General features: G+C 37.2%; 1 protein-coding gene across 1 annotated transcript in view; it reads right to left on the minus strand.

Moving 5' to 3' along the window:
* LOC127869751 (intermembrane lipid transfer protein VPS13A-like) overlaps nt 1–15,656 on the minus strand; it is a 172,802-nt gene that overhangs the window by 86,390 nt on the left and 70,756 nt on the right. Inside the window, exons 45-53 of the mRNA XM_052412411.1 lie at nt 12,497–12,616; nt 11,673–11,798; nt 10,759–10,917; nt 9,814–9,936; nt 9,181–9,327; nt 7,189–7,347; nt 2,312–2,472; nt 1,909–2,014; nt 1,306–1,437 (exon numbers count right to left, since the gene is read on the minus strand). Of these exons, the coding sequence (XP_052268371.1) occupies nt 1,306–1,437; nt 1,909–2,014; nt 2,312–2,472; nt 7,189–7,347; nt 9,181–9,327; nt 9,814–9,936; nt 10,759–10,917; nt 11,673–11,798; nt 12,497–12,616 (1,233 nt within the window). The remainder of the gene's footprint in view (nt 1–1,305; nt 1,438–1,908; nt 2,015–2,311; nt 2,473–7,188; nt 7,348–9,180; nt 9,328–9,813; nt 9,937–10,758; nt 10,918–11,672; nt 11,799–12,496; nt 12,617–15,656) is intronic.

A 15,656-nucleotide genomic window follows, 5' to 3' on the forward strand; every position in this document is an offset into this window, starting at 1 on the left:
AATGATGTAATCGACAGGTGCGCATCTCTACGTAAAACTGTATAATATGTCATCTAATATGCGATTCGCATTTAATTCAATATTCTTAATGTTTGACTTGACCATGTAATTTGCGACAATTTCTATTTTAAACTAATGCCGTGGATGCTGTTCATTATTATTGTTGTCAACCCAAACTTTCGAGCACGCCATTTTGCATGCCCAAAAAAAGCTTTTACTTTAACATTAATACGATTGGTTTATTCTATTTTAAACAGCCAATTAAATTTGCCGATAGTAAAAATACGGATCCGATAAAACGCTTGCGAATACAAATTTTGATTTTTGTCGTCAACAGTTTTATTTTTTCACGCGGGATTTAAACACTGTCGGCGGAATTTATGAAGATAAAATTGCCGATAGATACTTTTATTTTGTATTTCATTTTGACATAAAATACGGTCGGCGCTCCCGTAAATCAATTTATTTAAAAATGTTGGCCTAAATGATTAGCTCTATATTAAACCATCAAAGTAAGCTTACTGATATCAACAATAATGTTAGCTAGTTGGTATTCAACAGGGCATAATAATACTTTTGCTTATCTTTTTTATTAAGCATTTATACTTACATTATTTGATTAAACGCAGTTGATTTTATTTTGTCTTAAAGAAAGAGATATTATTTCAATTGTTTTAATGTGATATAACACAAACAATGTTTCCACAGTTTTTTTAAATGCACAAATCTGCATAAACCCACAGGAAATCCCCTTTCTTGAGACCAAAGCCACTCTGCAAACTGGAGAGCAAAGGTTTCAAAATCAGCAGAACTTAAAATTAACATTTAATACCTACCATAACTATGGAGCCCTAAAATGGATTAAAAAAAACAATGATAAAATGACAAAAATTGTACTTTGTATACCATTACATCAATAGGTAAAGCAAATACATGCTCTCGACTGGACATGTTCTGCAATATTTTACAAGATTACATAACATTCTTAGTGTGCACAAGTGTTCATGATCAACACAACTTAGGATATTTTTGGCCATTTAATTGGCCATAAATTTCCAAATAAAACACAATAACGCCCTCACCTCATATCACTTATATCAGTGTTAGTTTACAATTACAATTAGGTGGACTAAAAAACATCTGTTAACCTCTAACATTTTCCCCATCATAGGGCAGTAAAGTAGGGTGGTCATAACAATTAGTGTATGTTAAACTCCAGCATGACTTTCAGGTCATAGGACAGTAGATTGAGAGAGATACTCGTAGATTACAGTAAGATCAACATAACAATTAGTGCAAGTTTACCTCAAGCATGAATTTTACATCATAGGGCAGTAGATTGTGGAAGATCACTGTCGGGTGTAGGTGGAAGATAGTGGACTTAGCAGACAAAGTGTCGCCATCCTGATAATAGACCTCCTCAATCTCTGCACGAACCTAACAAAAAATACATGAAAACATTTGTAAGCATTAAGAGATTAATTAACTTTTACTCAAATCAGTCATTACTGCCAACACTCCTCAACGTATTGAACGTCCATAAGAGGTTACAGTAAACTAGAAGTGTTCTGCTTGAAATATCTTCTGTATGCTTCTTTATAAGAGAGCATAACTAGCAAGGTTGTAAAAAAAAAATTGTATTTTAATTCAAATCTTAACAGACAATGTGTTTATCAAATGTCAAAGGAAGTGAAGACCCAGACAAAATACAAGTATGAAAATTAACAAAGCGCATTCAGGGTCTTGTGTTTAAATTAAATAGTTTTGTGTTTTGCAAAAAAATGTCTGAAAATTAAATAAAATAATTATATGTTCTATTTTTTTGCATTTAAGTTTGCTTGCTCTCAAACAGTTTGTCTAAGTTAGCAGTGTTTTTATCATATAATATGAGATATGACAAGCACATACCCTGATATAGAAAGGCTGGTGGACTGCGTCCCCACGGCAGGTCAGCATCTTCAGTCCCAGGTTCTCTGCCCCTTTCCAGCTGATTGGTTCACTCATCTCTACACACCTGAAGTAATGGTGGACTTAGTCTAGTATACAATGACAGACAGACAGACACATACAATTACAGACAGACAGGCCCAAAACAATATGACCCGATCATTCGTTCCAGGGGCATAAAAATGGCCCCTGTGAAGATGCGAAGACCAGTTTACTTACACTATGAACATGAGGTACTGATGGGTTGGCACACGATTTACCAAACATAGTTTTTTTTAGAAGCGACAAAACGCAAGTATCAATGAACATAAATTATATAATTAATTTAATTTCTTCCCACAATCTTTTCTTCGACACTTCTTACCCGTCCTTCATGGGCCTAAACATGAACTGCCCCGTTGACTCATAGACGGCATACAGGGGTACACTGTAGAGGGCACCAGGCTGGATATGGGATATCAGCTTGGTTCCATTACTCGCATCCTTGTTGTAGATATCCACGGGAACTGGCAGGTGGTTTTGAACCTGAAATAAATGAGCACTTTGCACGGTAAACTATCTGAAACAACAATTATATGTAGTTTTTGTTTGGGTTTTAATGAAAAGAATTTGAACATAGCTCAGAATAGTGGGACTTATATATAGAGATATTGAGAACATGTTCTTGAAAACAAACAGAGCTGTCCCAAGACAGAAAACTCGACTATTCATCTGCTTTGATAGTACAACCAGGTGTAATCCTACTGGTAATCGTGCTTTTCTTGCATACTATTATAAAAACATTTATTTTGCCGCGTAAATGGTTTTATCAAAATTAATATTGAAATCATTGTAAATATAAAACAAATATAAATGTTTTGTTAAATTCCCAAAGGAGAATCAGAATTTGTATTCCGAAACACACTCCCGATTGATTTATGTTAACGAAACATTTACAAATTCTAGCATCAAAAAAGTCCTCATGTATTTCCTTTGTCCCGACAAAAGCGCGCGAAAATTATGCACCAATGTACAATGTAACGTCATACCCATGCGTGCGTGTATTGATTTTTGGATAAAAACTTTGTAGCACAGAGAACATGTAGAGCAGTTGATTTCGGTTAAAAGTTGCGTTGTTCTATTTAACTTTTAATTAGCCGATAATTGTCATAAATGTGTGCTTGAAATAGAATGATTCAACAGCTACAAATAATAAATTATAAATTAAGAATCTCTTTTCCAGTACTAATAGATTATATTCGCATGTGCGGAAACAAAAAGATCAAACGGTCGCATGTTGCTTTTAATCCGATAACCCGATAATCTTCCGCTAATTAATTGCAATTTGCAAACTGGCTGTCAAAATGTTTATCACACATCACGCTTCAGTACTGCAGAGCCTAAACCGCAGACTGGAAGTACGTATCGATTTTTTCGCCGATGCGTCGGTGTAATTTTGCCAGTGTACATGACTGACTTACTCGCGCGTGACCACTCATATGGGGGGAATTTAACATTTGGGATGCAAAACTGCTATCCGCTGGTCGGAGAAACGGGGTTACCGCTAAAGAGGGGCGCATTATATAGTGTTAATCGGCGATGAGGGGTGACCGGAAGTAGGGATTGGACTGTATAATATACATGTTTTGCCAGTCACCTGATATAATACCCACAAGGACATATTTGATGTTCAGTATATCTGTAGAAGTTATATAGTATTTATAAACTCGAAGATGACAATTTATAAAGAATAATGGGCCTTGGTAAGTAACCTAAAATTATGATCCTGAAGACACCTGTGAAGTTCAATTTAATATCTGTAGTAGTCAAAAGTATGTTATTGTAGCTTGCAAACTATAATCTGAATTTTAACTTTCACTCAAATCTCAACCTGACTTTAATACAAACAAGAGGGCCAAGATGGCCCTAGTTCGCTCACCTGAGAGGAGACGGTTCATTCAATCTTTTCTAAATGTCAAACTTGACCTAGATATTGTCCATACAAACATCCTGGTCAAGTTTCATCATTATTTCATCTGCGAGTCATGATCAATGTACCTTTAAAGTTTTATGATCCTAGGCATAAGCATTCTTGAGTTATCATCCGGAAACCATTTTTCTAAGTTGAGTCACCGTGACCTTGACAGCCATTGTGTGAATACGTTTTTGGCACTGTGACCTTGACCTTTGACCTAGTGACCTGATAATCAATAGGGGTCATCTGCGAGTCATGATCAATATACCTATGAAGTTTCATGAACCTAGGCGTAAGCGTTCTTGAGTAATCATTCAGAAACCATTTTACTGTTTCAGGTCACCGTGACCTTGACCTTTGGCCTAGTGATCTGAAAATCAATAGGGGTCATCTGCGAGTCATGATCATTGTACCTATGAAGTTTCATGATCCCAGGCATAAGCGTACTTGAGTTATCATCCAGAAACAATTTTACTATTTCAGGTCACCGTGACCTTGACCTTTGACCTAGTGACCTGAAAATCAATAGGGGTCATCTTCGAGTCATGATCAATGTACCTATGAAGTTTCATGATCCTAGACATAAGCGTTCTTGAGTTATCATCCGGAAACCATTCTACTATTTCGGGTCATCGTGACCTTGACCTATGACCTAGTGACCTGAAAATCAATAGGAGTCATCTACGAGTTATGATCAATGTACCTATGAAGTTTCATGATCCTAGACTTAAGCGTTCTTGAGTTATCATCCGGAAAGCATTTTACTATTTCGGGTCATCGTGACCTTGACCTTTGACCTCGTGACCTGAAAATCAATAGGGGTCATCTGCGAGTCATGATCAATGTATCTATGAAGTTTCATGATCCTAGGCATAAACGTTCTTGAGTTATCATCCGGAAACCATTTTACTGCTTTGGGTCACCCGGACCTTGACATTTGACCTAGTGACCTGAAAATCAATAGGGGTCATCTGCGAGTCATGTTCAATGTACCTATGAAGTTTCATGATCCTAGGCATAAGTGTTCTTGAGTTATCATCCGAAAACCATTTTATTATTTCGGGTCAACGTGACCTTGACCTTTGACCTAGTGACCTGAAAATCAATTGGGGTCATCTGCGAGTCATGCTCAATGTACCTATAAAGTTTCATGATCCTTGGCATAAGCGCTCTTGAGTTATGATCCGGAAACCATCTGGTGGACGGAAGGACCGACATGAGCAAAACAATATACCCCCTCTTCTTCGAAAGGGGGGGGGCATAATGAGAAAACTGCCCCCCTCCCAGCAGCCATGTTATTCAACTGACCGGAACCATTTTTTAACTCAACTCTCGTATCAAGGAAACAAATGTTCTGAGCAAATTTCATGAAAATTGGGCCAAAAATGTGACTTCTACTGTGTTCACATGTTTCCACTATGTACAAATATAGAGAAAAATGCCCTGCCCACTGGCGGCCATGTTTTTTCACCGATCCCAACCATTTTCAAACACGTCCGAGATATCAATAAAACCAATGTTTTGACCAACTTTCATGATGATCGGGCAAAAATTGTGACTTCTAGAGTGTTGACAAGGTTTTTCTATAGCCAAATTGGGAAAACTTCCACTATATACATATAGAGAAAAATGCCCCGCCCACTGGCGACCATGTTTTTTCACCGATCTCGACCATTTTCGAACTCGTCCGAGACATCAATTTAACCAATGTTTTGACCAACTTTCATGATGATTGGGCAAAAATTGTGACTTCTAGAGTGTTTACAAGGTTTCTCTATAGCCAAATAAGGAAAACAGCCCCGCCCACTGGCGGCCATTTTTTTCAACGGATCGGAACCACTTTTAAACTCAATATATAATGATATCATTAAGACAAACATTTTGACAAAGTTACATGAAGATTGGGCATGCAATGTGACTTCTACAGTGTTTACAAGGTTTTTCTTTTTTTTTGACCTAGTGACCTAGTTTTTGACCCGGCACAACCCAGTTTTGAACTCGGCCGAGATTTCATTGGGACAAAGCTTCTGACCAAGTTTCATGAAGATAGGACAAGAAATGTGGCCTCTAGAGTGTTTACGAGCAAATGTTAACGGACGGACGGACGGACATACGACGGACAAAAACCGGTCACAAAAGCTCACCTGAGCAATCAGGTGTGCTAAAAAAGGAGCATAATCCTGCTACACAGCCGGTCAAAGAGATATGGAGTTGTTGAACATCCTAAATTTTGTAAGTACAAAAAGTCCAGCTAAAAATGAATAAAAACAGAAAAGAGCAAAAACATGACCATGGCAATAGCTTTAAACAAGAGCACCGCATAGCGGGTGCCAACGCTTGGCTGTAGGTGCATTTTTGGATAAATGAAAGCTTGTCAGAAGAAAATAGAGGTCACAGTGACCTTCACCTTTGAACTAGTGACCCAAAATTGGGTGCGGCGTGTAGAACTCATCAAGACGCAGCTACATATGAAGTTTCAAAGTTGTAGGTGGAAGCACTTTGATTTAAGAGGTTAAGGTTTTAGCATGACGCAGACATCGGACGAGCTGGCTATGATAATACCTCGGGTTTTCTCCAAAATCTGCAGAGCTTAAAATGAATTCATAACAGATGACATTGTAATCTTGTGCATCATGTTACTTACTAAATGTTGTACGTTTCATATTAGCCATATAAATGCCCCGGCCTCTGACGGCGATGTTTTTCAACAAACAGGAACCATTTTCAATAAATGTGGCCTCTAGAGTGTTAACAAGGTTTTACTATAGCCATATCAATGCCCCGCACCCTGGTGGCAACATTTTTCAACCAACCAGAACCATTTCCAAAGTTGTTCAAGATATCATTTTGACAAATCTTCTGACCAAATTTTATGAAGATCGGACGATAAATGTTGCCTCTATAGAATTTTAACAAGGCATATGTTGAATTGGCATATGTTGAAGAAGCATACAGTAAGGTGATCACAAAAGCTCACCATTGAGGTGAGCTAAAATGGAACCCAGTATTAAGGTTAAAGTTCAACATTTCCTACTTACTGAAGAGCACTTCTGACCGAAAAGTTACTGTCATCTGACCAAACTTGATTCTTAACTTGAGAACGCACATTAGTCTTAATTTCATGGAATTCTGTAAAAAAACAAAATTTCCCTACATTTTCATCTCAACTAAAGACAAGATGACCATCTTCTGACCAATATCAATCAGTTTTGTGTCCATGCATATAAAATGTTATAAACACTAAAACTGGCAATTCTGTGAACAATCATCATTTCCTACATCCTAACCTGAACTGCCGACCGGAAAGTGACGGTCTTCTGGCCGAGGTTGATTCTGGTATCCACGACGACGGCCCACATGCTGGGGGCCTGCTTCTCATCAAAGTGGAACAGCCTCCTCTCAGCCCTCTTGATGGTCACATCCTTGGGGATATTGAATCTCTCCACCTGAGTAGAGAGGAGATATTGTGATTAATTTAAAATCACAAAAATTTCTTTGCAGTTTAACCCTTCCCCACTTCATACATGCCATACGTCCCGGATTGTCCGTGATTGTCCCGGAAATGAAGAACGTGTCCCGCAGTCCCAGAAATCTGTCAAATGTCCCGCATTTTACAAATCCATATATACATGTACCTTATCTTAAGCTTAACTGCACCTCGAATCTGTGTTCCCACTAATCCGCAGTGTCTCCATGGAAATGGCTACCGAAATAGGTGACTACGCTAGCCTACGTGTCAAAATCGATCAATTAACAGGGGTCCTCTTATCATATTGATAGTCTCACGTTCGCAGTCAAACCGAAAATGCGGCATTGTTTAATGTGGTTGTTAATTGACTTGAATACTTGTTTACTGATTATATGGCAGTCTGTTGGTGCACGCTTTGAATGAGCAACAACATGCGTAAGCTCATGCAGACGACGAATGACGTAATTTTCATACGCATGTGATTTTATTAGTGTTTGTTGAATTAATGACGCACAAATGTGAATGTTTCGTTCGATTCTCAAATGAGCAAATTATTCAATTTGTAATCCGAAACACGCATCCGAATTGTAATGCTTACGCAACATTAACATTAATTGTCGTCAAATAAACAGTGCTTTATCCTTTGTCTCAATAAAAAGCGTGTGAAAATTATGCAGACATGTAGAACGTCGCATGGAAAGTGTGGGTGTATTTTGTGTTGAATAAAAACATGAACATCACGTCAGGCGTGTTCAGTGGGAAAAAACGCCCTGATTGGACATTATTTTATCACATCTTTAATTAGTAACAAATGCGCTACAAAGTTTTTATGCGGCCGTGGATACGCGCACGCGTTACATGCAGATGACGTGACATGTACACAAAAGCAATTTGGTACTCTTTTCTAACACGAAAAACACGTGGCTTGTATCTAGCAACGGAAGTACTTATTTTTAATTTGACGTTAATAGATCAAGTGCATGTCGGATAGGCTTTCGAACATAGCAATTTACAATGTGAAAAAATGCGTACCCAAAATGTATATATATCTATATATATCGCTATATGTATACATGTCCTGGAAAATCGGCAAAAGTCCCGGAAAATTTAGCTCAATGTCCCGGAATTGATCTGAACATTTATGGCACGTATGCCCCACTTAGATACGTATTTTAACATGTTTGTAGTCTCTTAGACAGTTATATTTAATTGAAGACCTTTCTAACTAGATTCAAGTTTTTAAGGCTTCATTCCCAACTCTTAGATACTGATGGGCAGCAAATAGCATAAAACCTGAACAGACTGCAAGTTACTCGCAGGCTTTTCTGTTTTTTGCTGTTTGCACATAGCCATTTTCACAATGCTTTTGAGTGGGAAATGGTTAAACATGAAGTTTTTTAATATTTTCTCTTAATAAGTCAGTGTGACACTGGTAACACCTTGGGCAAGGCCACTTTTGATGATTTGGAAAAAAAACTTGAAGTGGACCTCTATATGATACTACATACCAAATATGAAAGACTTGTGCTTTAGGGTTTCATACCAGATTTTTACAAGTTTTCCTTGTGCTCAGTGAAGGTTAACATAAAAATACACATATTAAAATGAAACCGAACAAGTATTGAAATAATGAAATTCTAAATGCTGTATATTGAAAGGAGTAAAAGAACTGAGTTGGATAATTTTGTGTTTAAGGACAGACATCCTTGGCATTTCTATTATACCCCTCACAACTTCATATTGGGGGATTTAAAAGAACGGTTGAGGCATCAATTTAACCATCTGATACAGACACATAATGTTCACGTACCTGGAAGATCAGTTTCTTCTCGTCCGAGTTCTGAGTGGCCCTTATCACTGATGCCTGTCGACGCAGTTTGTGTCCCTCCTTGTTCTTTAAAGGTAGGATGTCACCGCTACGTAACTTGACTTTTGCGTTCTTGGTAGAGTCCGGTATCTAAAATATGTTATATTTCTTTGTGTCAGAAACTAGAGCTTTGTCACAAACAGGACGGACAACTCTGCGCCACTTTGTCTGCTATATTCAAGGGCAAATAAGTCAGGATTTATCAATGGATTATCCTAATAAACCTCATAAATATAGACCTTATGCGTTTAATATAAGGGTATAATACTAGACATTTCAGCATATTCAATAGTTTAAAACAATATACAATATTAATTTTTGCCTATCATGCTTTGTCAAAACAAGCTCTACTTGTCTCATAACATAAATAGAAATTTGAAATGTATACATTATATAATTTTATATAGGAATGAGCAGTTGAAAATCAATATAATGCTTAACTTTCTTGCAAAATCAAGTGTAAAGCATGATGAAAGTATATTTAGTATAAAAATAATATAAAGATGGCAAGTTTCATGCTTAATCTTAAAACATTTGCATACAGTCTAGCTCCTCTTTAAGTTTGAAATGTGGTACCACAAAAGTGTTGTCCAGTTTGAGCACGATGTCCTCCCCTGTCTCATTCTGTATCACATAGGGGTCCAGTACCTCTTCAGCCTTCAGTGTGGGCTCAACCAGCGCATAGGCATCACCAAAGGCCTATAATCAAACATGTGATTAATATAAATATGGGGTAATAAATAGATGTGGACCCTTAATATATAAATAGCTTCATGAAATAAAGTTTTGTGCAACATAGGGATCCAGATATTCTCCGGCTGACTGTGTGAGCTCTTAATTTTTAAGGCATAAATAGATCAGGCTATAAATCGATATGTGAGCAAAAAAAGACATATGTGCTATTATAGATGGGTACTCTGAATCTTCATATAGTGTGTAGTTACGTAAAATTAAATATCTGAATCTCAAAATGACTATATAATGATTAACTTAAAAAAACAAGCAAATTCGTTAAATTGATTTCCCCTGCCAATATGCTTCTGGACACAAAAGTATTATATTGGACACTTAAAAAAGCATTTTTTCAAGATACAAAGGACCATAACTCCGTTATTAACAGATGGTGTACAATGCCATTTGGCGTGCATCATCCTCTTATCCATATATATACTCATACCAAGTTTCAATGAAATCCACCAAAGCACTTCCAAGATATGGCTCCGGACAGACGGACGGAAAAACGGACTTACGGACAGATGGACAACGCCCAAACAATATCCCTCCGCCTATGACGGGGGATAACAACATTTGTACAATAAAAATATATATGTATGTTATACACAGGCATGCGACATACATGTGATTCAATGAATAGCAAAGTGAAAAGAAAATCCTTGAGGCTAATCAATCTAAAATACCAAAATAACCTGGGTCCAGTCCAGGTAAAACCTATTTACCATGATTTTTTCTATATACACCATAGAGGTCACCAATGTATCCATGATCCATTACAACACTCACCTTGCCCAGATTGGTGAGACTCTCCAGACACGCATTCGTCATGGTTACCTGCAGCCCGTCTGCTGACTTCACGTTGATACTCATCTTGGGGGGCAGGAGCTTGATGTCCTCAGTGTCCTCATCATCGAAGTACTGCTCCTCTTCTTCATTTTTGACTACCTGTGGGATATATGACATGTAATTTCTACAACTTTCTATATTTTTAGTGGATAGCAAAAGTATTGTAAAAACTTTTATTGTTTTTGAACTCTGAAATATTTGTGATATCTTTGTATGGCCCCTTTCAAAGAGATTGGCATATAGCATTCACACAAGTTCAAGTAGGCATATTACCTCCTGTTCAAGTTGGCACACCCACTATGAACCATTTACTCCCATATAAGGTTAGCATATCCCAACCCATAACATTGAACTCAAGCAATCATATTGTCTACCTAAACATGTAGCTCCAGTTCAAGTTAGCATATCCCACCCATTCATATTTAACAGTTAAACTTCATTTGAAGTTAGCAAATTCCACCCCTTAATATTGACTTTCAATTCATACCATCCCTTAACATTTGCCTTTGCATGAAATTCTTATTTTCCAACATATACATGATCTCCAATTTTCTCTTAAATTATGACATCATTAACATTTCCCATCAATGTTACATAAAGATCCTCAACCCCCCACTCTCAAAATATATCCAAAATCCCCCACTCTCAAGTGTACCTCAATTTGCCCTTCCCACTTTCTCAACTTCCCATCATTTAATACTATTTTTCCAACCATTGCAATTTCCAGATTACTCTTGAAACTTACAGTACAGTACAATGCCCACAGTCGGTCACTAAAATGAAGATCCCACATTCACCCAGTCTACGGCGTACCTCCAGTTGTAGATCCCACATTCACCCAGTCTACAGCGTACCTCCAGTTGTAGTTCCCACTTTCTCAGTCTCCCGCTGTCCAGGACTGGTTCCACCAGTGGTTCCCATACAGAGATCCTCTCATTGTAGTAGGCCACCTCCAGCTTCAGGATGCTCTCCACATACAGCTGAAACATTTGAGCATCATTCTGGGGAAAACTGGGCAAAATGCATGTGCATAAAGCGTTGTTCAAGAATAGCCAGTGAAGTTCAAACAGGCTAATCAGGGACTACACTTTCCCTCTTGATTTTCGCTAAGAAGCGACATCCTTTAAACAAAAAAATACCATAAAAACGGAAAGTGTCGTCCCTGATTAGCCTGTGTGGATTGCACTTAAAGACACATGCATTACAACAGAGTACAGTGCAGGCCAATTATCGCTCACAATACTAAACAGCCACTGATAGGCACAAAAATATGCAAAATACACTGTATTGATTTAATTGATTGCATAAAAAATGTTTCTGGGTATTGAGTTGAACACCACATATATGTCGGTGCACATTTCTAAATGTTCATTCTTTAAACCACAGTTTAATTAAACTTTTGTTTTCCATATCTATATATTTGTCTCAAACATTAAACAACACTAAATAATTGCAAGTATATTGACTAACCTCCAAGTCAAGCAAACATACCCCACCCCTTAACATTTATCTCCAATTTAAGTTAACATACTCCAACCCTTAACATTCACTTCCAGTTAAATTTGGCATCGACCAACTACTTCACATTAACCTCCATTTTAAGTAGGCATTTCCAACCCATTTACATTTACCTCTAGTTCAAGTTAGCATATGTGACCCATTATATACCGGTACCCACCTTGCCAGTCCAGTCCCTCACTTCGCCCTGCAGGGACATGTCAGTGATGAGCAGGGGTACCGTCCTGTTGCCAACACCCCCTTCCAGCTTGACAACGATGGAAGGAACGTTGAGAATCATCTGAAACATGGAGCAGAAGGGATGACATTTTAGTATATGATAAACATATAAAGCTGAACTCTTAGATAATTAGGCTTAATGCATGTGCCCCAGATTAGCTTAATATGCACAGGCTAACCATGGATGACACTTTCCACCTAAACATCATTTTTGTTTAGAAAATACTTCCTTTTAACGAATTTTTTCATAAAAGCAGAAAGTATCAAACACAATTAGCCTGTAAAGACTGCACAGGCTAACAAGCAATTTCGTTGAATTGATATCCCCCGCCAATATGCTTCTGGACACAAAAGGGTTATATTGGACACTCAAAAAAGTATTTTTTCAAGATACAAAGGGCCATAACTCTGTTATTAACAGATGGTGTACAATGCCATTTGGTGTGAATCATCCTCTTATTCATATAAATACTCATACCAAGTTTCAATGAAATTCGCCAAAGCACTTCCAAGATATGGCTCCGGACACACAAAAAAAGCATTTTTTCAAGATACAAAGGGTCATAACTCCGTTATTTACAAATGGTGTACATTGCAATTTGGCGTGCATCATCCTCTTATCCATATATATACTTATACCAAGATTCAATGAAATCCGCCAAAGCAATTCCAAGATATGGCTCAGGGCGGACGGAAAGACGGAAGGACGGACGGACGGACGGACAACGCCAAAACAATATCCCTCCGCCTATGACGGGGGATAATATAGGCAATACTAAACGCATATGCATTCAATACAATTTTTCCAGAGTCATTCATATGTTCACATATATGTTTAATTTATTCTGTGTAACATTCAGTTTAACAAAGAAGTTTATATATTGTTAGAAATAACTTTAAGCAGTGACTATATAATAATGTGATAATATGATCAATTCTTAAGTAATATGGATTCAAGCCATACACTCTTAGTATTTTAAGTTATGCATTAAAATACATATGAATATTATTATCAATGAATTAATGAATCTTAATGGTGGTAGGATTTCAAATCTATTCCTACACACTCCACAGTCAAAATGAACAATAAGAGGCAGAAAAAAGGAATGCATTAAATTGCAATAAGGGCAATACATGTACATTTGTAGGTGCTAATACATCCTTTCTGTACTGTTTTTTTGTACCATACACCGTTCATACAGAAATATCCAGAAAAAATAAGCTCTTTTCAAGCATATTTCAAGGTTATGGTAAAACACACACATTTGTATGCACTCCACATCATTTGCAAGCTCCTTTCAGTGTAAAGCCTCATTTACACGAACATTTTAATCCTTTACCACCTAGATACGTATTTTCACGCATTTGTAGTCCCTTAGGAAGTTATATTTAATTTAAGATCGTTCTTACTAGATTCAAGTTTTAAAGGCTTAGTTTGCAACCCTTAGATACTGATGAGCAGCAAACAGCATAGAACTTGAACATACTGTGCAGGCAGTTTTGGTTTTATGCTGTTTGTTCATAGCCATTTTCACTTTGCTTCTGAGTGGGAAAGGGTTAAGGGTTGTGAGAACCCTTACATAGTGTGAACACTCATGGACTTAAACAGTAACAATTTTGCACTGTAACCTTTAACTTTTAGCAGGTCATGTACAGCTCAATAAAAAATATCAATAAAAAATAAACTCACACTATGTACGATTTTTTTTGTATAACAAAAAGGCTTGTTGAAATAATTACTAAGTTGTTTTCCTTGTTCTGCCTTAACTGCAGCAAAACATGGATTAAACACTTTCACTACAAAAAGTGGATTAAACACTATCACAAAAACAAATAATTGAGTCGTGCTCTGTGAAAAGTGGGCTACATGCCATGTGTAAATTGTTTTGCCAGATTAGCCTGTGCAGTCCATATCGGCTTATCTGGGCCGACATTTTTCGTCTTGATTGGAATTTCATTTTGAAGAGACTTCCTTTAGAGGCAAAATTCCATAAAAGCAGAAAGTGTCGTCTCCGATTAGTCTATGTGGGTTGCACAGGCTAATCTGGGACAATACTTTAAACACATGCATAAAGGCAAAGTTTTTCCAGAGATTGACTCAATTATAAGCAGCACTATAAATAGATTTTTTTAAATAAATAGAAAAAATCAACTACTAAAACAAGAATATTTACAAAATAATTTTGCAACAAAATTTGGTAAGTGCACAGTACACTATGCTTATATATACACGTTGTATAGAGGAGGTTATTTGTCAAAATCAACACAGGGATAATACATAGAAACGGTAACCAACAAATGGGGAACCGGCAAGCATTCTACCTTCTCTTTATAGTCCTGTATAAAAAAAGGTTTACATAACATGGTGAAAGGTCTGGTACAGTGAACAAAAAGCTCAAGCAAACCAATTGGTGGTTCAATGTCCAGTTAGTGTACTGGTTGCTACACCCACTTATCACGGCCTGGTTAAGTCCCTGGCACAAGTGGAATATGAGTTTGGGTGGTGGGCACTTTATGGGACAGGTGGGGTTATTCCAACTTGCGCCTACAGCACAAGACCAGCCCAAATCTACAATTTTACAGATGGACCACAAATACACAGGCACAAAAGGTATTTCAACAAACGAAAATCAAATTGGAACTTATGTTGATTACGATGAAATGTTTAGCAGGGACTAATTTATACCAAATCGCCCAATTGGTGCAAAAAGGTACCATGTGACATTGAAATTAGAAAGCACAGTACCTTTTTGCACCAATGAGGCGAACTATTATATGAATTTAGTTTGCGATTTGTGAATCAACATATGGTGATTTTGTGATTTTGGATGAATGGAACTCAATCAATTAAAGATTCCCAGGACATTGTTGAAACAGTATGAGAAAAATTGCTGATCAATATTAATAAAGGGACCTTTTCACAGAATATGGCAGATATTGAAATTTGTAATTAAATGCTTTATATGGATATATGTAAACATCGGATCTAAAAAGCTTCAGTAAAAAAACAAGAATAAAATTAAAGAACAAAAAAAGTAACCCTGAACTGGGCTCGAACCACTGACCCTTTGAGTATAAGTCGAATGCTTAGACCACTCGGA

The sequence above is a fragment of the Dreissena polymorpha genome, chromosome 2 (genome assembly GCF_020536995.1).
Source record: "Dreissena polymorpha isolate Duluth1 chromosome 2, UMN_Dpol_1.0, whole genome shotgun sequence".
Taxonomy (NCBI): Eukaryota; Metazoa; Mollusca; class Bivalvia; order Myida; family Dreissenidae; genus Dreissena; species Dreissena polymorpha.